The 22199-nt window shown below is 54.0% G+C and overlaps 1 protein-coding gene across 6 annotated transcripts in view; it reads right to left on the bottom strand.

The window, feature by feature from the left end:
* Positions 1 to 22199, bottom strand: part of NTN1 (netrin 1) — a 174775-nt gene that overhangs the window by 25639 nt on the left and 126937 nt on the right. For 4 of the 6 annotated variants that reach the window (XM_045889867.3, XM_054511059.2, XM_045889868.3 and 1 more), the window contains one exon: positions 20264 to 20317. In XM_045889867.3, coding sequence (XP_045745823.1) covers positions 20264 to 20317 — 54 coding nt within the window. Of the gene's footprint in view, positions 1 to 19610; positions 19894 to 20263; positions 20318 to 22199 lie in introns of those variants that run through there. The other 2 variants (XM_054511062.2, XM_054511061.2) reach the window with 2 other exon arrangements.

Below are 22199 nucleotides of genomic sequence, written 5' to 3'. Positions count from 1 at the left end.
AACAACTATATAATTCTTGTATTCAAAAGAAAAAAAAAACCCTAAGACTATTCTGAAGCCAGGTCTCTCCTCAGTGAGGATGGGGACCACTTCTTTATGGGGGATCCTATAAAAAGCTGATATCTGTCGTCAACCAGGTGACACTTGTATTCGTAATCCATGGGGCCCCTGCCACTGGGAAGTGCTCTATCCCCCCAAGAGATGGTGAGTGTGTGTGTGCGCGCGCACGCGCAAACTTCCATTCTCTTGCAATTCCGTACATATGAGTATCAAGGGACAAACCCAAAGTGAGTTGTCAGCCAAGTGTGCATATGGTGGTTGGGAGTGAGGGTGCTCCTCTAGCTAGAGTGGCCAAGGATCTTCCCTGAGCAGGTAACACAACACGGAGACCTACACAGTGTGAAGGGGGCAGAGCAAGAAGATCTGAAGGAAGAGGGTTCCAAGCAGGGAGGACAGCCTGTGCAAAGGCCCTGAGGCAGGATCATGCCCGGCACCTCCCAGCAACTGAATGAAGGCTGGGGTGCCTTGCACAGAGTGAATGAAGAAAGGGGGCAGAGAGGCGACTCACACAGTCTGATGGGCCATGTGGGGCCAGGTATGGTTTGGATTCTATTTTAAATGGAATGCAAAGCCACTAGAAGGTTCTAGCCCGGCCTTGGTTGCTCGGTGCTGCGGGGTGCAGGGTCTCTGGTTGTGCGTGAGGAGGGAGGCGTTCACCCTCCCACCTCACACCTGAGGCCACAGGAACACGACCTCCACTCTGTGCTATCCTTAAAAAGAGCCAGCTCCCAAGCTCTCAGAAACCTGCCTTGTCGTTCGGCCCCAGGAGCCTCATTCCTTCTCAGAGTGCAGCTACGTATTCCAGTGAGGAAGTATGGACCCGCGTGCTTTCTAATGGCAGGAACCAAGTGCCGGATCCTCTTCCTGCATCAAGCTGGGGGCCCAGGGCTCAGCGGGTTAGAGCCGAGGCTGGTGCTCCAGCCCCCACCCCTTGCTCCAAGGGGAACCCTGCCCTGCCTTTCTGCCCCTTCCCCAACTACGGCCACGGGCACCCAGGGCTTCCTGGGTAGTCTCCTTGCTGCACCTGCAGGGGCGGGCGGCAGGCGCACTGCACAAAGCCCACCCAGGGCACTCTTTTCCCATACTTCCTCCCACAGAGCCACCCGCTTGTGACGGCTCAACCATCAGACCTGGGTCTGACAGATCTGCTACTGCCTCCCCAGCATCCACCCTCCTTTCTTCCCAGACAGCAAACCCCAATGTTTCCAATTTAAATACTCTCCAACACTCCCTTGTGGCCCACCCTGGCCACGTACCTGCTTCTGGCCCCGACGGTGTCACTGGAAGTCACCTAGGAGGGGCTCCGGGGGAGGCAGCTGTTTCTTATCAAAAGGGGTCACATCACCAGCCCAATGATCTGGGGCCCTTAACCACTCCGAGCCTCAGTTTCCCCATCAGCAAAACGGGGTCACGGTGATGACAATAACCGTCCTGCCCACGTGCAGGATTTAGGAGGGAGTAACGATGGTGTGGTGACAGAGACCAGGTATGTCACACAGAGACGGCCTCTCGAGGACATGACCTCTCGCCTGCCAACCCGCACTCAGAGCACCCTCAGCGGGTCCCCAGCTAAACAAGGTGAATGACAAGCAGCGGGAAAGCTGGGGCCGGACCCTGGTCCTCAGCTGAGACTACAAAACTGACCCAAACCAAGAAGCAGCTGGTGTGGAGGAGTCTGGGCCCCCAGCAGGAGCCTCATCTGCCTCCAAGATCACCATCCTTTCTAGACCCGGAGCCGCCCATCCGACGTTCCAGAACAGCCTGGCTGCACCCCTCTCCCAGCGGAGCACTGGACCTTGGTCCCAGCACCTGGCGCAGTGCGGGTCACCCCTGAATGCTCGCTGAACCCACCAGACATCGCGGTATAAAATAAGCCAAAAGCAGTCGCCCCTGTGAGGTACCAAGCCTGCCTGGCCAAGCGAACCCACAGATACGGGCTCCCCAAACGAGGGACGCAGTCAGCAACCTTTGCGATTATTCGGTGACACCCACGAGAAAGCGTGGGTTTAGGCTTGGGCGTCCGTGAAGCCGGCTAAGCTCTGTGACAAGAAAGAGGGCATGAGCTGGGCTGGAGAGGGCTTGAGTGGCCCCCCCGAATCAGGAGGCCCTGCTGCCTATGTTGGGATTTGCGGCTGGTGGCTGAAAAGTGACATCCTCGAGCTCCGGCCCCGGCGGGCTCTCCGCGGGGCTCCTCGGCCTGTTCTCTTTGGAGTGCCCATCTCCACCTGCACCCGGGGATGTGATCCAGCGGGAATGGTCTATCTCAGAATACCCATGAACTTCAGGGCTGCAGGATCCCGGGGGCGGGGCGGAGGGGGTGGACATTAGCAGGTAGGCTGTCGAGGAACTGGGAATGCTGACCCTGGGACATTCAAGCTGTGTGTCTCTGGGCACGTTACTGCACCTCTCTGAATCAGAGATTTCTCACTGGATTGCTGGGCACACCTGATTAAAAAAAATATATATATATATATATATATATACTTTTTTTTTTACAATTCTTACTCAAACATGGACTGACTGACTTTTGGCTGTTCGGAAAAGCAAACCCATCTTTAGGGGATCTGGTTCCTTCCCAGCACTTGCCACACAGCACATATTCAGTTTGGTTTACCTTCTGCTTCCCTCCCCGAGCATGGGGGCCACGGCCTTGGTCGCTGCTCTCTCCCCAGGGCCCGGGACACGTGTAAGCCCTCGATAAACATTTGTTGAATGAGCTGAGTAAAAAGGGGGGCGCTCAGCTGCCATCACCGTGCTCCCCTGTCCAAAGGCGGAAGACACCAGGCCCCTCAAGGGACCCCACCCCGAAACACGGGAGTTTGCATAAAAGGCAGGCAAGCAAAGGCCCAAAGCAGGACTCTGAAGGGAGGGTGGAGAAAGACAGTTCTGGAAAACGCTGGGAAACACAAAAGCCGGGCCATAAATCTTCCCTCTCCAGGGAGGGTGCAAGGGCTTTGGTGTTTGGTTTGGACTTTAATAACACAGATTCTAAATCCGCTGCCTCGTTATGAAAATATATTTGCAGATTTAAAATACTGGGCCTGGGATGCTGAGGGCAGCTCGTCCAGCAGAAGCTGGGAAGGCTGTGGGCCGGGCTGATCCCATGGGAATGAGCACCTCCCCCACCCTCCTGCTCCACCTGCCCTGGAAGCCTGTCCCGTTTCCGTCGGCCTGATGCAAGTCATAGGGACACTGGCCTCCCAGGAAAGGGGAGCAGCAAGCAGCCTTTCCCTCCCTCAGCTGATGACTGTGGTCACCAGCCCCGGCCCCTCTCTGGGGGAGAGGGGGCAGGGCGGCCTCCAGCCTGGTTTTGGGGGTGGGGTGGCCAGGCTGGGAGAGGTCAGGGGCTGCGCTGGCCACGTGAGCAGGAGAGCATCTCCTCTTCTCCACTTGGAACAAGAGGGTGCCATGAGTCCCCAGCATGCTCTTTCTTCTTGCTGAACAAGATGGATTGGAAAACAAATTGGCTCAAATAAAGCATGTAATTAGATTAAAGCCTCTTGCCCAGAGCCTCTGGGGCTGCAAAAAGCCCTCCCGACTGGAGGCAGGACAGCTCGGCAGGCTGAACCAGCTCCTGGACATCCAGAATTTTCTCTTGATCCCCAGCCACCCACCCCCAGTCCTCCCCAGCTGATGTGAACCACGCTGAGAGGATTAATTCTACCGCAAAGATGGCCCCAGACTGGGCTCTGCCACCAGCCCCACAAGGCTTGGGGTCACCCCGTTCCCTGCCGGCAGATCCTGTCCCGTCCACGTGATGCAGCTGGGGCTCAGCCCATCTCCAGCCTGAACACCTGCCCAGTGCTGAGTCTACACCTGGGCAGCCCGCCCCCAGCGCTTTCCACCCACAACCTCCTTTGAGCTGCGTAACCACCTCTAAGGAGACCGGGTGCGAGGGTCAGCACTGCTGTTTCTGTTACAAACATGAGAAGACCGAGGCCCCGAACGTTCAGTGTCCCAGGTCCCCGGCCGGTGGGGACACGTCACCTTTGCTAACACCAGCTGCCCCACAGCCCTTGTGAGGCGCTCAAGAAGCTGCCACATCCAGGGACTAGTCTCCTCCGCCTGCAAGTGTTTCAGGAGAAGCTCCCCATTGAAACGGCAGATGAGCTTCTGGCCCTAAGTGTCAAACAAGACCCCAGGCAGCGCACAGGAGACAGAAAAGAGAGGAAAGCAGGTATGAAACTCGGGGCTCCTGGTTGTAGGGCTTGGTCATTAGCAACTTATCTCCAGGAAAAAAAGAAAAAACAAAAAAACAAGGACTTTCAGAGGAGACAGGGATTAAGAGCAAGGCTGGGGCAGGAAAAGCAAACAGGCAGCACACAGGCCAACAGCTTCCCCGGCCGAGCTCATGGCAGACATCACTAATCAACCTCAGAACTCATCGACGTGCTCTGGGTACTCCGGGGCAAAGCCGACACATTCTTGCCATCCGTGGTTTATTCTGACTGATACACTGGACACCGGCCAGGGAGTCCAGCTTCTCAGAGCTGGAAGGGTTCTCGAAGGTCGGCCTGCCCTCCCTGGCCCCTCCCTGCTGCCACCCCGGGCCCGAATCTGCTTCACCACAGATCCTAGGGTTACACAGGACTTCCGTGAGCTGAGCCTCACCTGTTTCTGTAACTCCTCCAGGTGGCCTTAGCTCCCCTCTCTGCACCAGCCCAGCACATGCCCACCACCCATTTAAGCAACAGATCAGCCCGCAAGACCTTCAAAGAAAGCGTCCCTCCCTTCCAAGCCTCCCTGGTTCCCCCAAACTCCAAAACCACGGCTTTCAGAAGCCCCACCATGCTGGTCCCTCTCCTTAACCTCTCTGTTCCTCTGTTCTCTGAAGTGAGAGCCAAAGGGACTAATCCTGTCTCCTCCTCACTTCACAGGCATCTCTGCAGCGTGTGGAGATACTTCGTGACTACAATGTCCTGCTGAAGCTGAGGCCACCTGTCTGTCTCGGGGATGGGGACAGGGGAGAACCAGGAAGGAGCAGGTCCAAGCAGCCCAACCACCATCGCAAAGGAAATCTCTCTGGGTCTTCGTTCATAGCTTAGGTATCCTTCCCTTACAGACACTAGGAATGGATGCTGTTAGTGGGACCCCAGAACACGGTATGGAAGGACGGATAGATTTAAAGGGTAGGGGGGACCCTCTGGAGACTGACCCACTGGCGGAAGAAGGAAACCAAGAAAAGCAGATGTGGCACGTCCGAGGCCCGTTGCAAACAGAGGCAAGCGGTCCTACCACAGCTGGACAGCTTCGGGATGACGAGAGCACCCCAGCACCAGCCCGTCTTGCAACCAATGCGTCATCCTGAAAGGCGGGATCGTGTTCAATGGGCACTGCTCCGTGAGCAGGAAAGTTGGCGAGGCATCTGAGAAAGATTTCCATCCAAAATGATTAAAAAGAAAAAAAAGGTACACGGCATTTCAGTGAATTAATGCCTCAGGTGTCTGCAAACCGTATTTACGGGGGGAGGGGGGTTTCTCATTCCCCAGCGGCGCAGGAACCCTGGCAAACACTGAAATCCGCCCTGTCCAGACGAAACCACGGGGAGAACGAAGGTACTGTGTCTGCTTTGGGGAAGTAAAGAATTCTCGACAGGCTCCATGTAACTACAGACGCAAATCCCCCCCACCCCCACCCCGCCACGTAGAAGGTTCTAGAAGTCTTCACATTCCTGGTGGAGGCACAGCCACTCTTCCCTGAGCCACTGCAGGGCCTCGAGGCTGGAGGTCACCAAGAGGCCAGTGGACACCCTGGACTTCATCCCTGCCCTGCCCTCCCCACCTGGACACGTCCAGGCTTTCACGAGATGGCCAAGGTCATCTTTTATACCGGTCTTCCATTTTGTAACCAACCACCTCTTCGGTCTCCAGGAACTCCCCAGACACAGGATTTCCAACTGGTGCTCCGCATCCGTCCCCCAGTCCTGGAGGGCATCCTGACTACCCCCTCACCCCCTGCTGCCACCCACAAACGAGAGGGAACCACAGAGAGGACAACGTGCCTCAGGAGCTGAGGCCTGGCTGGGCATCCTGCAGACCTGCCAAGTGCTGCACCAGATGTTCACGCACAGGCCTCCCGGAGAGCTGCCGGGACAATTCAGGTGCAAAACGACTAACAGGTTCTGACCCCCCGGGGTGGGGGCATATGTGTGGGACACACCATTTAGCTCCATACCGGGCATCCACAAGCACCAGTTCCGGCCACAGCAACCCACCCACCCCCGACAGTAATTCAGAGCCTGTTGATTTCATTGCATGTGCCTCTGCCCTTAGGAGAGCAGGCTTTATGGTAGGCCTGCGGTCCCTACCACCCCCTTCATTCCCCCTCCCCACTATAACACGCTCACCAAAACCTTGAACAAAACTCTTGCACCAGAGATGAGCCCTGAAAACCCGCTGAAGAGGACAGACAAGGAGGTCACCCTGCTGCAGAAAGATGAGCTGCCTAGCTAAATGAGGGGTCTCCGGCTAGGGCAGATGGTGGGGTTCCCATCTCTACGAGGGAAAGACATGGAGACCGAATCTGCCTCAGAGCCGGAGAAATACAGCCCCCTGAGCTGTTTTAAGATGTAAACTGTGCCACATTAGATGAACTTTCTAGGGGTTTCGCTCGAGGACCCCAACTTTCTAGCTATGCCACTGATTCTCCTTGTTTGCCATTAGGGAAGAGAAGCTCATCTGCAGGGGTGACGAGCCACCTTGGACCTGAGGCTTTGGATGAAGGAGGAACAGACCCAGCAGGCTCTCTGGGAAGCCTGACCTTGGAAGTCCCGTGGAAGGCCACATGGGTAGCTGCTGACACGTGAACACTTAGCTCTACTGTACCAGGTAATGGTCTGATTCAGAATCATCTATGCGTCTTTCCCGCACAGTGAACCACAGTCCCCAGAACTCAGGGCTCCGTGTTCCCTCATCTCTGTAAACCCAGCACAGGCCCTAGCAATCCCTCAGTAAACGTGCAGGGGATGAATGAATGAAGACCGAACGAATAAACAGACAAGTGCACACATCCTTGGACTGGAATTCCCACGGAATGCTGGGAATGGAGGGGTGGGTAGTCCTCCAAACCATCACCGAGCCTGGCTGGACAAGAAATCCCCATTTTCAGCCTGCAGCCCAGAAGAGGCCAAGGGAAGGATTCATAGAGCACAGGATCCGAATTTCATAAACCCTTCCAAATTGCAGAAAAGGCTGGACCTGCCCGCGTCACTCTGCGGCTGCTAATCCGCTCCAACAGCTCTGTGCTCTCCATTCTGGCTCCCACTTGGAGGGCAGAGTTATCCTGTGTATTCGCCTTTAATAAGCTGAAGCCATTCGGGCGCTGTATTCACTGGAATCTGCTCCCACAGGGCCAGCCCCACGGAGTCCCCTTGTCGGCTCTCTCAGTGAACAGGGGATTTTGTGTTCGGCAGGGAAAACAAAGCTGTCCCGATGGGGATCCAGTTGGCTCTGGATACACTTGTCCAGCCAGAGCCAATGGTGGACACAGCCCGGAGTTGCTGTCTACACTGCAGGGTGATTCAGGGGAGCAAGAGGGAGGGAGGCTAAGCTGGGGCTCCCCGGGAAGGTCATGAAAGAGGCATGCCTGTAGCCCCGTAGCGTCTGCCGGCTGGTTGGTTGGCGGGTTAGCCCAGCTGGTTAAGCCACGGCCAATGAGGTCATGCCTTGGAACCCGGTGTCGCCTTTGCTTACTTTCCCGGGGGGGTGGGGGGCGGGGTAGGGAGCTATACCCCAAACCCTGGCAGCTGTCGGGCAGGATGCACGTCCCTCGTCCTTCCTACACAGAGAAAAGGCCCTCACAGTTTACCATCTCTTTCCAGTGCCAATAACTGGGGCACCACGATCACAGAGGTGGCCACAGATGCCCCTTAAGTCAGCAGAGCGAACAAAGGTCTTTGGCGAAAGAGTGTGCCCGGTTCAGGCACGTCCTGCGCTTACGGACTACATTACCCAACACCCCTTGCAGTCAGGTGTGTCCACGTGACTGAGTTCTGGCCAGTGGGACACGGGTAGAAGTGCTGCCCAGACAAGCCCCACCCCCCAGGCTTACAGACTACATTGCCCAGCACCCCTTGCAGTCAGGTGTGGTCATGTGACTGCGTTCTGGCCAATGGCACACAGGTAGAAGTGATACCCGGAGAAGGCTCTACTAGGCTTACAGACTACATTACCCGGCACCCCTTGCAGTCAGGTATAATCATGTGACTAAGTTCTGGCCAATGGGACACGGGTGGAAGTGATGCCCGGACATGTCTCTCACTGCCGCCCTCAGTTCTCGCCTGCCAAACCAATGATGACGCATAGGCCCTAGGGGATGGCAGAGCCACATGATGGAAGGAGCCTGGGCCCGACTCCCTGCTTGGAACGGAGCCGCCCAACCAGAAACACCTGCGTTGGACTGCTAGGACCTCTTGTTGTAGCCATAGCCTGCCCTAACCAATAGTCATTACTGACTGGCTGGATATCAGAGGGGGGACACAGGGCCCCAGAGAATAACCACCAGGTCTCTTTACAGTGTAGGGAGGTTGGAGTAGACAAGACAGAGACCCATAGATGGTCCCCGAATCCCAATAAAACTTGTTGCCCCCCTCGAATAATGTACCCAGTATAGCAGATGTAGTTGGTGCCCTGCCCAGAGCCCCCTTAGAGGGCCAGTGCACCCACCTCCAGCTCCAGGTGCTGGCAGCTAATGGCTCCCACTTGCACCTTCTCTGAAGGCTTGCCTTTGGCTGATGGACACTGCCCTGCTTGCAAATATCTGGGAAGTTGCATACACCGCTGCCCCCGCCCCACCACCACCACCACGGAGGAGGGGGCAGTCTATAGCCTTCGGCCAGGCTACCCGGGCAGGTGTAACTGTCCAGCCCTTTGACCTTTAGGCAGGATAACTGTGGTGGGATTCACTCTTCAGAGCTCTCTGCGGGATCAGATTGAGGCCAGACTTCTCCCGAACCCACATGTTTTCCTAGCTTCTTCTGCTGCCCTGTCCTTCCCTCGCTCCCTTACTGGTTTCTCCCTCAATAAATCATCTGCACAAGAATCTCTGTCTTGGGGCCCCTGATAACCCGAAAGAATGGCTGGCATTCCACGTCTTCTCCCATCTACAGCAGTACCTTTGCCACAAAGAGGAAAAAGGGCAGGGATGAAGTCCAGAGCCAGGACATTCCTGCACTATGGAGCCTAAAAAGATGACCATCTTGTCAGAGCTTTCTCCATCTGCTAAAGACGCTGAAGTACAACTTCCCAACCCTGACACCGAAGGAGGTGGCCTCGTGGGGCAGAAGGAATGCTTGGCCAGGAAACCAAGGGTGCATCCCACTTGCTGGGTACGGAAGGGGACAGGGGAAGGCAATGGGTGGAAAGCCTAATCCAGCCTGGACCCCAGTCCATTTCTAATCTCTGCAAACAAAACAACTTTCTCCTTTTCTCAATCCTACAGAGCCCTTTACTATTGAGCAGAGATCACAAAACGGGGCAAATGACACTTGGCACCATCTTCCCTAGGGAGAAGCTGACCACTCCAGTGCGGGTGGCTCTTACTGAATTCATGCTCTACCCTGGAGGGCAAAGACACAAGGTCCCCCATCTCTGTGGCCACACCTTGGGGCACAGCAGGGACCCAAAGCTTTAGGAGCAAAGGAACAAAGCAGCAGAGAACAGAGTTGTACTCAGCAGGAGGAGGGGTTGGTTGTCTGAGCATCACCCCAGATGTAGGAGGAGGCAGCTGGTAGCGTCCCCGCCTCAAGGCCACGTTGCTCCCTCCAACCCTGAAGTCTATGCCCACAGTAGGGAGGATGCCCAGTTAGTGGGCAGATCATATACGAGTCCATTCTCCCCCTCCCTTTCCCTCCCCTGGGCCTCAGCACCCTTTGTGGTCTAAATCCCCCAAGGCAACCCCCCAAGCTCGGGGACCACCAGACCCTAAGACTTCAGTTGGCTTCCTCACCAACTGGGAGGGACCAAATAGATCATGTAGCCCATTTGGCTTCATTTCATTGAGAAGACTGAGCCCCACGCTCTCAATTCGCCTGGAGGGACACTTTAATCGGGGTGGGGAGAGAATCATGAAATACTCATAATCCATGCCCTTAAGTAAAAAACTATATGGTTTAAGGTTGTCTATTATGACTTGCTAAGGACTGCATGGTTTCCCACCACAATTCCCATGGTGGGATCAGGGCCCTTAGCAGAAGAGACGCCAGAGAGCTCTCTCCCTGCCCACATGGGGACCCAGGGAGGCAGCAGTCTGCAAGCCAGGAAGAGGGTCCTCACCAGAACCCAGCCACGCGGGCACCCTGATCTTGGATGTCCAGCCTCCGGAACAGTGAGAAAGTCAATTTCTGTTGCTTCAGCCGCACGGTCACCCCGGCAGACTAATACAAGGTACAGAGGAAATCTAGGGGACCGCTGTGGGTGCTGCCCAACCCCCACCCCTGGGCTGGGGAGCCTTACTTGCTCCAGGTCAGTGGTTGCTGAGGTTCTGCTGGGGCCGAGCCTGACCACAATCCGGACCAAGAGAGAGGATGGACCGTGGGCTCAGGGGCTCGGCCAGCTTCCTGGCACAGCCCAGACACGGTGCGCCCCCCACCAGTGCCCAGCCGGGGGCCTGCGGGGAGGCTTCCAGCCCGGCAGCCTGCACACCACCCCCTCAGCCTCTGCCTGTAAGGACTCTGTGACATCTGTGTGACACAGGGGCGGGCCCCCAGGGATTCCAATCCCCTCTCTGACACCTGTCACTTGTCCCATTCCCATCAGCCGTCCCCTGGAGTCCCCAGTGGGAAGAGCTCCCAGGAAGGGCTAAATATTCCGCCCCCGCTTGCTCCTCTGGCCTCCGGGCTCATCCCTTTATCCTCCTCCAGGCTGGTGGCCGCCCCACCTGCAGAGGAAACAATGGGGTCCTGAAACCCACTATGGAAATGGCTTCCTTTGTGCCCCCTGGGGTGACCGAGGCCCCAGGCAGGGGGTGGGGGTGGCCGTGCTCTCCCCGGCCCTGCTCACCCCCCCAACCTGACCTCTGCCCCAACCCTTTGTGCAGACCCCCAACAGAGAAGAGCAAAGGGGGAGGGGAAGGAGAGGGAATAAGGAAGGTGGTGGCGAGGGGTGGAGAAGAGAGACAGAAGCAAAGGCAGAGAAAAGCAGACAGACAGACAGAGGGAGAAGGAAGGAAAGAGGTCTGCTTCATGCAGGCTGCCCAGAGCCGGGTCTCCTGGCCAAGGGGAAGCAAACAGTAAGCTGCACCCTCTGAAGTTGCCCTCTCTGTGGGTCACCAATGGCCAAAGACAATTCACTGCAGAACGTCTCGGCTCCCACCATGGAGGGGCGTGGCAAGGATTTACGATGGCATCTCACTCCCTTGTCCCCGCCCCTGTGGAGGTGCCCCCTCCTCGGGGACATTCCCCTAAAGGAAGCTCAGAGCTCACTCCTCCCACCCCACCCCCCACCCCAAAGCCACAGGGCGGGCCACATTCAGGCCAGACGTGGCCCTTCCCCTTCTTTAAGCCACGAGACTAATGATGATGATGGGTGGCAGCCACGTCGCACTTGTCATGAGATACGCCATTCCACGTGCATTATAGCCGCCTCAGAAGCAGCCCATGCCCAGGGACTAGATGCACCTCTAAAGACAACACTTTGTAAAGCACGTTACTGCATAGCCCTTTAACACTGAAACCATCAGGCAAACCAGGTATAGAAGACGTGCGGGAAGGGGTGCCTGGGGGGCTCAGTCGGTGAAGCGTCTGCCTTCGGCTCAGGTCATGATCCCGGGGTTCTGGGATCGAGTGCCACATCAGGGTCCCTGCTCCGCAGGGAGCCTGCTTCTCCCTCTCCTCCCCACTCATGCTCTCTCTCAAATAAATAAATTAAATCTTAAAAAAAAAAAAAAAAAAAGACACATGGGGGATGACCAAGGAAGTCTGAAGGCTGACTGGGTACCAGAGGACATGAAAAGACTTTTTGTTAATTTTGTCAGGTGTAACCATGTTATTGAGAAGATTCAGGAAAATGTTCTTAGTTTTCAGAAATGGTATTCTGAAATATTTCGGGGTGAAATGTCATAATGTCTAAGCTTTTCTTTTTCTTTAAAGATTTTATTTATTTATTCATTTGAGAGAGAGAGCACAAGCAGGGGGAGGGGCAGAGGGAGAGAGAGAAGCAGACTCCATGCTGAGCAGAGCTGAAGGCAGACGCTTAACCGACTGAGCCGCCCAGGCATCCCTAAGCTTTTCTTTAAAAATGTTTCAGCAAAAAACAAATGGTTGAAGCAAAGGGGGCAAAATGTGACTCGCTAAGGCTAGATGATAGGAATGTGGGTATCCATCCATCACTCTGTCCTCTCTATGGGTCTTGAGGTTTTTCCGCAATAAAAAGTTTAACAATCGGTTAAATCACGTTAATTCCAAAATACAGTAATTTATAGGAACACCGAGAATTTGGGATAAATTTTATTTTAGATTGGGCTATTTCCCATGGAAAATGGACTGGCAAACATTTCCTATGGGAACACAAGATTTCCTCGCTGACTTGAGAAAACATCGCTTTCTAAAACCCTCAGCTACACCCATCTCAATATCACACGTAAGTAAGAAATGAGCTGGTCTATCTATGAATGTAGCAACATCTTTCCTTAATGCTTTTGGAGCGAACACATGGATTTTATCCTATATCAGTATACCACCTCGATGACATTATTAGCATATGGGGCTGGATAATTCTTTGTTGTGGGGGCTGCCCTGTGTCTTTGGGGTGGTCTCTCCCCCGAGTGCCAGCAACACCACCCTCTCTCCAGTTGTGACAGTCAAAAATGTCTTCCAGAAATGTCCAAATGTCTCCTGGGGGCAAAATTAGCCCCATTGCCGAGAACCACAGAAATATGTGAGCACAATGAAATCATTTATTTAAAATGTTCCACGAGCCAGGTTTTCACCAAAGTTGACCCTCCAGAATGTATTTATCTTTAATCATGCGTCTGGTCCAACTCTTCACTAAAGCTGACCCTCCACGTGTAATCTGCTTTGGCAACGTATTGTATCTTTCCATTTCGTATTTGAATATTCTCCGACAACATAATTATACGGATATCCCATAATTGAGTAACTAAAACTCTACTGAAAGATATCTGGTTTCCCTCTTTTGTTATTATAAACAATGCCACAAAAAGAAACCTTATAGCTAAATCCTGGCACACATCACTATTTCCTTATGCTAAGTTCCTAGAAGGGCATGGGGTCAGAGATACATTTTGATACGTGAGGCCAAATCACCCTTCATAAAAAGTAGTACCAACCTGACCTCCCATCACCAGGGTGGGTGAGTGCCTGTTTCCCAACCCTTTCAACACCGGGAATTACTTTTTGTTTTGTAAATAGTTGTCATAAGTTTTTAAATGGTATTTTTATTAATGTTGTTTCTTTATTACTAGGTAAGTATAATACTTCAGATACTTATTGCCATGTGTACAAATTCTCTGAATTTCTAGTTCATTCTCTCAACCCAATTTTGTAATGGAATCTCCCCCCTTCTTGTTGAACTGTAAGAGCTCTTTATTTATTGATGATATTAATCTTTGGTCATCCATGTCACAAATCTTTTTCTCAGCTTTTAGTTTGTCTTTCTGTTGCTTATAGAGTTTTGACGTACAGAAGTTTCCACTTTTATTGACCTAAGATCTTTCCTCTTATGATTTCTGACTTTTGTATCATATTTAGAAAGGCTTCCTCACCCCAAGATTACATTGACGCTGATATATTTTATTCTAGAACTTTTAAGGATTCATTAAAAATATAGAAATATTTAATCCATTGGGATTTATGTTGGCTCACAGCCTGTAGTAGAAATCTCATTTATTATTATTTTAAAATATACAGCCAGTTTTCCCAGCACCATTTGCTGATTGATTCATCCTTTCTTCACTGATTAGTAATCGCAACTTTACTGTCTACTAATTCTTATGTTTACATTTGAGTCTATTTCTGTACTTCTACTCAACTTGTGTGATTTCTCTATCACACTAATTTAAATACCCTGGTTATAATATTGTAAAAATCTGGGAAGCCAAGTCACCCTTCCTTACTCTTCTTTTCAAAAAATTCTTGACTATTAATGCTCATTTATTTTTCTAGCTGAACTTAAGAATCCTGTCCTGTCCCACCAGGATTTTGACTAGAATCATGCTAACCCTACAGATTATTTTGGGGAGAATTGGCACTTTACAGTATGGAGTCTTGCCCTCCCAGAATGCAGTAAGAGCTTCCTTTTTTTTTTCTTTTTCCTTTATTTTTCTGGTCTTCCATAGTGTCGCTTAGAAAAGTTTTACCCTTTGTAAAAATCTACACTCTGTACTTTTAATGCTACACTTATTTCTGTATATTTGATATTTCTGGTACTGTTCTAATAGGGATTCTGTTTCCATTATACCAATGCGGTGTCTTCATTGATCACTTACTATAGGCCAGACATCCCCTGAACATTTTCACTCACTAGGACACTGTTTTTAGGTAGTTCTTGCTGATACATAAGAAAACTTACTGCCCTTTAAATGTTACTTGTGTGATGGCCTCCCAGCCATGCTCCTATCCGTTGTACCAATTTTTGGCTGGTTCTCTACTGGCATGTTTTTAGGATGCAAGTATCATCCTGTGTATGAGAAAGGCACCTGCTCCCCCACCCAAACTGTTTTCTCCTATAAGCTGATCCACCTGCCCCGTCTCACTCAGGGCCGCCTTGTGACCAAAGAGACCGAGCTCGGCATGGTCCTCCACGCCAGCCCCACATGCTGACCAACCACACCCCCAAGAGCCACTGTAACAGGCACCTGCAAAAAAACCAGAAGCTTTTGGGCGCCTGGGTGGCTCAGTTGGTTAAGCGACTGCTTTCGGCTCAGGTCATGATCCTGGAGTCCCTGGATCGAGTCCCACATCGGGCTCCCTGCTCGGCAGGGAGCCTGCTTCTCCCTCTGACCCTCCCCCCTCTCATGTGCTCTCTCTCTCTCTCATTCTCTCTGTCTCAAATAAATAAATAAAAATAAAAAAAATCTAAAAACAAAAAAAACCCAGAAGCTTTTAACCAGCTGCCCCTCTGCCTCTACCTTGGTTTTCCATCCCAACAGATGCACCGGTTTGTCTTCTCTCCTGGTAGAATGCTACCACACAGTCAGGAAGATATATTTAGAAATTACCCTAAATTGGGGCACCTGGGTGGCTCAGCTGGTTAAGCGACTGCCTTCGGCTCAGGTCATGATCCTGGAGTCCCGGGATCGAGTCCCGCATCGGGCTCCCTGCTCGGCGGGGAGCCTGCTTCTCCCTCTGACCCTCCCCCCCGTCATGTGCTCTCTCTCTCTCTCATGCTGTCTCAAAAAAAAAAAAAAGAAATGACCCTAAATTGGCCAACCAGCATAGCTCCCTGGAGACAGAATGACACGGAGGTCAACTCCGAGGCCAGGAGACCTTGCCTGGGATGCTGGTTGTGCTACTTCTGGGTCCTTATGGACCTCCCTGTGACTCAGTATCTCCTCGGTACCATGGGAGCTAATAACAGTGCCCACCTCCTCTGGGGGGAACGGATGATTAACTGCTAATAATTGAGAAGCGTGCCTAGGAGAGAGTAAGCACTCCGTGAATGTCATCTCCTTCCGCTTCTTCTTTGAGCCAGAATCTGTTTATCTTTAATCATGCATCTGGTCCAGCCTCATCTGGTCATACTTATCTGACGGTCACATACCTAAACAGCTGATCCCGGACGGCCTAACGTCCCGTTTCGTACCACCTTTGAAAACCAGGATTTCAGTCCATTAACAGACTGTTCTTACAAGTGCCATGGGCTGCCTACGGGGTCAGCGACCCCAGCTCCTGTCAGCAGCCCCCGCCCCCCACGGACCCACAGGTCCCTTTCTCCTACAGCAGGAGTACTGAAGGCCCAGTACCTAGGGAAGGAACCCATCCTTCCCTGATGACCCCCAAAAGGAGAAAGAGGATGCAGGCTGCGTGGCCAACGGGAGGGAACATGGCCCCTGCTGAATGTCCAGGAAGCCCAGAGGCTGCCTGCCATCTCCCTGTCTGAGCTACTCCTGCGTGGAGGTGACGTGAGAAGGTGCTCAAAGATACCCCATGGCTTCTAAATTCTCCCAGTGATCCAAGCATGTCCCCCATTGCTGCTCATGCCCCAGACTCCTGTCCCCATGGCTCCTACACTCCACTCAGCTCACCCCAAGCAACCCAGATTCACGTCTCTCTTGGACCCTTGATCTTAAGCACGTGACTTTTTTTTTTTAACTGTGATAAAATACACCTAAAATTTACCATTTTTACCCTTTTTCAATGAGGCAATTCAGTGCCATTAAGCACATTCACAATATGACCCATCCCCACTGTCTAGTTCCAGAACCTTCCCGCCACCCCAACAGGAAAACCGATATCCATCAAACATCACTCGCCATTCCTCCTGCCTCCCAGTCCCTGGCAACCACTAATCTACTTCTGGTGTCTGGATTTGCTCATTCTGGGCATTTCATAGAAATGGAATCATAATGCTATGCAGCCATTTATCTCTGGTTTCCCTCACTCTGCAAACCATCCTCAAGGTCCATCCAAGTTTGCGTGTATCGGTACCTCATTCCTTTTTATGACCGAATGCTAGTCCCCGGTATGGACGTGCCACGCTGCATTTACCCATTTGTGCAGCGATGGACATGTGGGCTGTTCCCACCTTCCGGCTATCACGAAGTCAAGCACTTGACCTTTAACTGACTTCCAGTTTTCAACTCTCCACTACATTCAAGGTCTGATAACAGCTGCTGGAAAGGCTGTAACAAGGACCCCCAGCAGTCCCCTCAGCTGCCCCCACACCCACACTGGGCAGCACCACCTTTTCCCTCCCAAGGTCCTCTCAAGACACCTCCAGCAAGCTGACCCTCCGCACCTGTCCTCATGCCCACAAGTCCTGCCGTAATCCCACCTTCCCCGTGAGCAAGTGAGCAGGCAGGAGACCTCTGCTCGGCTCAGTTCACCTCCTTCATCACCCCACGCGGGCACCTCCCCATCTCTCATCCTCACCAGAAGACGGGTGAGTGCAGGACAGTAAGACGTGCTGAGCGAGAGACTGAGTTCACGTTTGCTGTAACTGTTCTATTTCATTATGAGTTATTGTTGGTCTCTTACTGTGCCTGATTTATATGTTAAACTCTGCCACAGGGATGCATGTATGAGAAAAAACACAGTATGAACAGGGTTCTGTATTATCCATGGTTTCAAGCATCCACTGGGGGTGTTGGGGACGTATCCCGCATGGATAATGGGGGTGGGGGGACCACTGTCTCAGGAAACCAGAGCAGACAGAACTCAGGCCCCAGGCTCCCAATTTAGCCAGTGCTCTTTCCTCCCCACTGTCCCGCCCCCCAACACCTGGCCAGTATTGCATTCAAGTGTTACCAGTTGGTTTTCCATACTCACCCAACCTATTCTTTATCTTGCAAAACGAGAGCCAAAAACGAGAAAGAGCCAAGCTAATCCAGGCTGCAGGTGTATGTAAACCCAATTTGCTTCCATGAGAAAAAAATGGAAGGGCCGAGAGGCTCCCAGATGAGACACGTCTAAGGTCAGCCCCCAGCCCAGCACCCCCACCTGAGAGCACCTGAGGATGGAGCCCTTCCTACAGCTGCTGGGCTCCTCAGAGTTCTCTGCAGGCCCCCCTGCGGCAGAAGGTGCCTCGCAGGGCCCCAGGTGGGGGGAAACTGGACACGGGAGGAGTGTTTATACCAGGGAAAGTAGCAAATGCTATAAACCAGGCCTGGCCCAGCCAGTTGTCAACCATTTCCCCGGGCGCTTCTGCCCGCGGAGAGCTCTATAAGGGACCGTGGAAGAAGCTGATCACTGTCCAAGATCTCGCAGCCAGTGGAGAATCAACCCCGGGTCGCCCAGCTCCAAACCACGCTCCTCCCGCTGAACCAAACAAACGTGCAGATCAACAACCACCTCAGAGTTGATGGACGGCAAGGGAAGACAGGTGGCCCTCTTTTAGGCCCGGGGGCTGGAGGTCTCTATGACCATAAGCAGGTGGGCTTGGAGTGGGTGGTCCCGATCCCGTTCCTACTCGGTTTCCTCCAGGGCCGCCACCCCACCCCCCACCCCAGGGCCCCAGACCTCCCACGGGCCAGGCGTTCCTCACCTCCCTGCCCCAGGAGAGGGTCCCAGCCAGCTCAGTGAGCAGGTGGACGGCGTTTGTTCGAGGGGATGGGTTCAGGGCGAGGTTATGTCCATCAGCTTTCAGGACAAATTCTCGGTTTATTAATTCTCCTCCATTACGCAGGCAAAAGTAAACAAGCTTTTCTCGGGCGGCCTGGCACAGAGGCCTTCCCTATTCAAACACTGCAAGAATCGACAGGCTTGGAAGTATGAGCTCCCAGCCCCGCTTCCCAGGGGGCCCCCTGGCCTCCTGCCCACGACGTCCTGGCCTGCCCAGACAGGCGATCCGGGCTTTGTGTGGTGGTGGCCGGCTCCAGAGTCCGGCGCTCCAGGCCTGGCAGTGGCCTCAGCTCTCCGGAGGGAGCACCAGAGATTTCCGGACACCTGGAGAGCTCCGGAGGAGGTCAGAAAGGGTCGGGCCACAGCCATGGGCACCAGGACAAGCATCACACTTGTGCACTTCACCCCTCCGCGAGGAAAGCGCTTGGTCAGGGCGTTCATGTGATGCCTGCTTCCATTTAAGCCATGATTCGAAAGGCGCGCGGGGAAGAAAGGCAAGTCACGGTAACGAAATCAAAACAACGGCTAAGAAAGACTCTTCAGAGCAGGATGCTACAAGCGTTTCTAAGTAGTTGCTCAGGAGACTTTTACCTGCCGAGCCAAGACGGTTGCATGTTTTCAAGTCAAGCTGCAAGGACCAGAAGCAGGGAGGCACGAGAGAGGCGGGAGCCGCCTTGCCCTTGGACCAGCTGTGCACACGGCCCCGAGGAGGAGCTTGGCCAGGTGAGTCCTCCTGTGACCCATGTCACGAGGAAGAAGCGAGCGTCAAAACTCCGCTGAAGGGAAGTGTCTTCACTGCTTCCCCCAACCCCCCAGAGCTGGAGGTTCCTTTGAATTATGTTCTTACAGAAAGAGCTCCCTCATCCCGCCTCCCAGGTACTGGGGGATGCTACTTCTCTACAACGCCTTCCCATTGCTGTTCCTCCTGGAAGGGTCCCCCGCAGCTCAACCAAAGGGCAATGAAGACTGCCCAACAACCCAAGACCGAGATCTCTGTGGTTTTCCACCGTGTGGCCTCAGGCACTCCCTGCAATGCTCCTCTGTCCTTTCCTAGTTGAGGGCTGTTGACCTCACAGCGGGCCTGGCCTGCTCTCCGCCAGGCGCACCTTCCAGCCAGGCCATGAGCCCTCTTTGTGCCCAAAGCCCAGGCCGCGTAACCCTTCCTGTACCAAGGGTCTGGGGACACCCGGGGACCCTTTCTCCCAGCAATATTTCTAAATGCAAAAATAAAACACACAGCCAGTCCTGTGGGAATACAGGAAACGAATAATACTGAAATATACCCATCCAAATATTTTCCAAAAACCCAGCTTTACGATACAGTTGTATAATATACGTGCTTCTTTATTAATGATTATAAATCAGGATCTAGCTGCGGGTCCGGTAACTTCCGTCCTTCCGAAGCAACAACGAACACACACAGCATTTCATGATCTCTGCAGAGACTTGAATGCGGTGTGAAATTCGCTGTGACATCCGTGGGCTGCCCGCCCCGCCGGGGGTTTGTGGCCCACGGAGAGAGCGCTTGATTTCGGGCAGAAGTGAGGGGCAGTGAGGGTGTGATGCTCTTCCTGTCCGGGTTCCCGGCCCCGTGAATCCTGTTTGTGGACCCCTGTGCTCAAGATGCCTTTTTCATCCCCATCCCCGCTTCCTGCCTTCTCTTCAGCCCCAGGAAGGAGTACCCGCCCCGACGGTGCTGGGCACACAGGCACCTTGCTACCCTGGGTGGACAAGCAGGAGGGTCTCGGGCCTGGGTAAAAAGCTAGCCTGCAGACACCAGGAAGCCCCCCTCCCTTTTATTCTCGGAGGGGGCATCACCAGAAAAATGCCGTGTGGCTCCATCCTCCTCAATCCAGCCCCAGCGGCCACCACGCACACCCAGCAGCTCCCCGATGGTGGTTCTGAGGAGTCTAGCAGCTCTGACCCCCCCACCCCTGCCATCCCCATGGCAAAGCAGGACACGCCTACCTTCCGGCTCCTCCACGCTGCTGGCGGCCGTGGTCGGTGGTGCCACAGGGATCTCTGTGAGGTTCGGGATGGGAGGAAGAGAAAACGAGGTAAAAAAGATGTTATTTATGACCTTAGAAGAGGATGGGCAGAGCACAGACTCCTCCCTGGGCCCTCCTCCCTTCCCCACTCCTCAGCCCTAGAGGAGGAGGGCCAGGAGCTGGAGGAAGCCGGCATGGGGGCCCGGAACGTGGCCTTGTTCTCCTCTGGATGCTGTCCCCCCACCAGGCAGGGACAGGAGTGGGGAGAAGGCAGGGCGGGCCCACAGCATGGAGGGCTGACCGCCCCCCCGCCATACGATGTGATCGCTCCCCTCTGACCTCCCCCGGCTGGTGGGTGGAGGGGGAGGCTTCCGTGGCAGGGGTGGCAGGCGAGGGGGCTGGGAGGTGTCTCACGCATGCGGCGGGGGGGGTCTGCACCCCTGGCCCAGGTTCCCACGGGCTCACACTTTTTTCGGTGGCCAGAAGACTGACTAAGGAGGATCAGAGGGCCTGAGAGAAGCATGCACTTTACAGGGGTTGTTCCCTTTCTACCTCGATGCCAATTCTTTCCTACTAGCTCCTGACTCCGCCCTGTGCTCAGGAAAGGTGAGGAGCTTCCTCCAGTCTCTGGGAAAGTCGCCCAGGCATCCACCAAAAGTCCCCAAGGGGAGGGACTCGCCTCCTCCATGAACAGGGGGGCCACAGAGGTCTCCACGAACCCCCCAGACTCTGGCCACCATCTGACTATTCGGGGTAAGACCTCCCTCAACCTCCAGACAAGATCAGCTGGGACCTGAGGCTTGGTGGGTCGAGATGCTCAGGCCTGGGGGCATGCCTGAGACCCAGCCCTCCATTCGGGGGCCTGCTCTTGCCCTCGGTGGGATTTTATCAGCACTGAAGCTACAGCTGTCCTGCCACAGCGGCTCAGTAAGACGCGGACCACAGACCGGGCCTGCTCTTAGCCCCCAGGAGCTCCGTGGTCCTGATGGCTCAGGTATGTGCAGCAATGGGCGTGGGCCTCGGGTGAGCTCCAGGAGGTGCACAGAGGGCCCGGCTCCCAGAGCTCCCAGAGCTGTGCCCAGACAGGCAGGAGCCCCCCGGGGGGAACACAATTTGGGTGCCTGTAGCTGGCGGCCGCAGCAAGAGCTCCCAGAAACCCCAGGGTGGACAGCCAGGTCCTCAGATGGCTGGCGGGAATGCCTGGCCTCTGCCGGAGTGGGTCGCAGAGTGAGACTTCCCGCTTCCCCAGGTTTCTGTCCCTGACTCTGAACCATCAGCTCCATTCCAAGGTCCTTCCCCTTGGGGCTTTGAAGTGGCAGCTCCAGCCACTTCTGAGCTTGTTTGTTTTTCTTATGTTTTCACAACCCCCGTGGGCAGCGCTGGGTTTCCTCCCAGCTTTCTCAAAATGTTCACTTTGCAGCTTTTTGGCTAGACGGAAGATAAGGGTTTCTGCAAACTGTGAGACTCTGATGAGCAGAGGTGGTCGTGGAAACCGTCTCAAGGTGATCTGTGCCGGATGGATATTTCAATTTCCCGGGGCCGGAATTTGGGTTGTCCGCTGGGACCGGACCCCTGGGCCAGCAGACTCTCCTAGAAAGAGCCGGCTAGTAAATATGCCCAGCTCCGCGGGTCCTACGGACTCTGTTGTAGCTACTCAGGTGTGCTAGAGCTCCAAGTAGCCACGGATGACAGGTACGCGCGGGCGCGGCTCCGTCCCCATAAAACCTCATGGATGCTCCACTTTTCATTTCAAGCATTCCACGTGTCATAAAATACTCGTCTTCTGACTCTGATTTCAATCATTAAAGAATTATTAAAAGAAAACACTGAGCGCCACCAAAACAGGTGGTGGGGTCAAATCCCCGGGCCAGCTAACCCCTGCTCTAGAGAAGCAGACCCGCCGGGATCCGCTCCTT

Source organism: Mirounga angustirostris, unplaced genomic scaffold (assembly GCF_029215605.1).
Source record: "Mirounga angustirostris isolate CCGP_5_RB_7025 unplaced genomic scaffold, mMirAng1.0.hap1 SCAF_17, whole genome shotgun sequence".
Taxonomy (NCBI): Eukaryota; Metazoa; Chordata; class Mammalia; order Carnivora; family Phocidae; genus Mirounga; species Mirounga angustirostris.
This window is presented reverse-complemented; position numbering and strand designations above follow the sequence as displayed.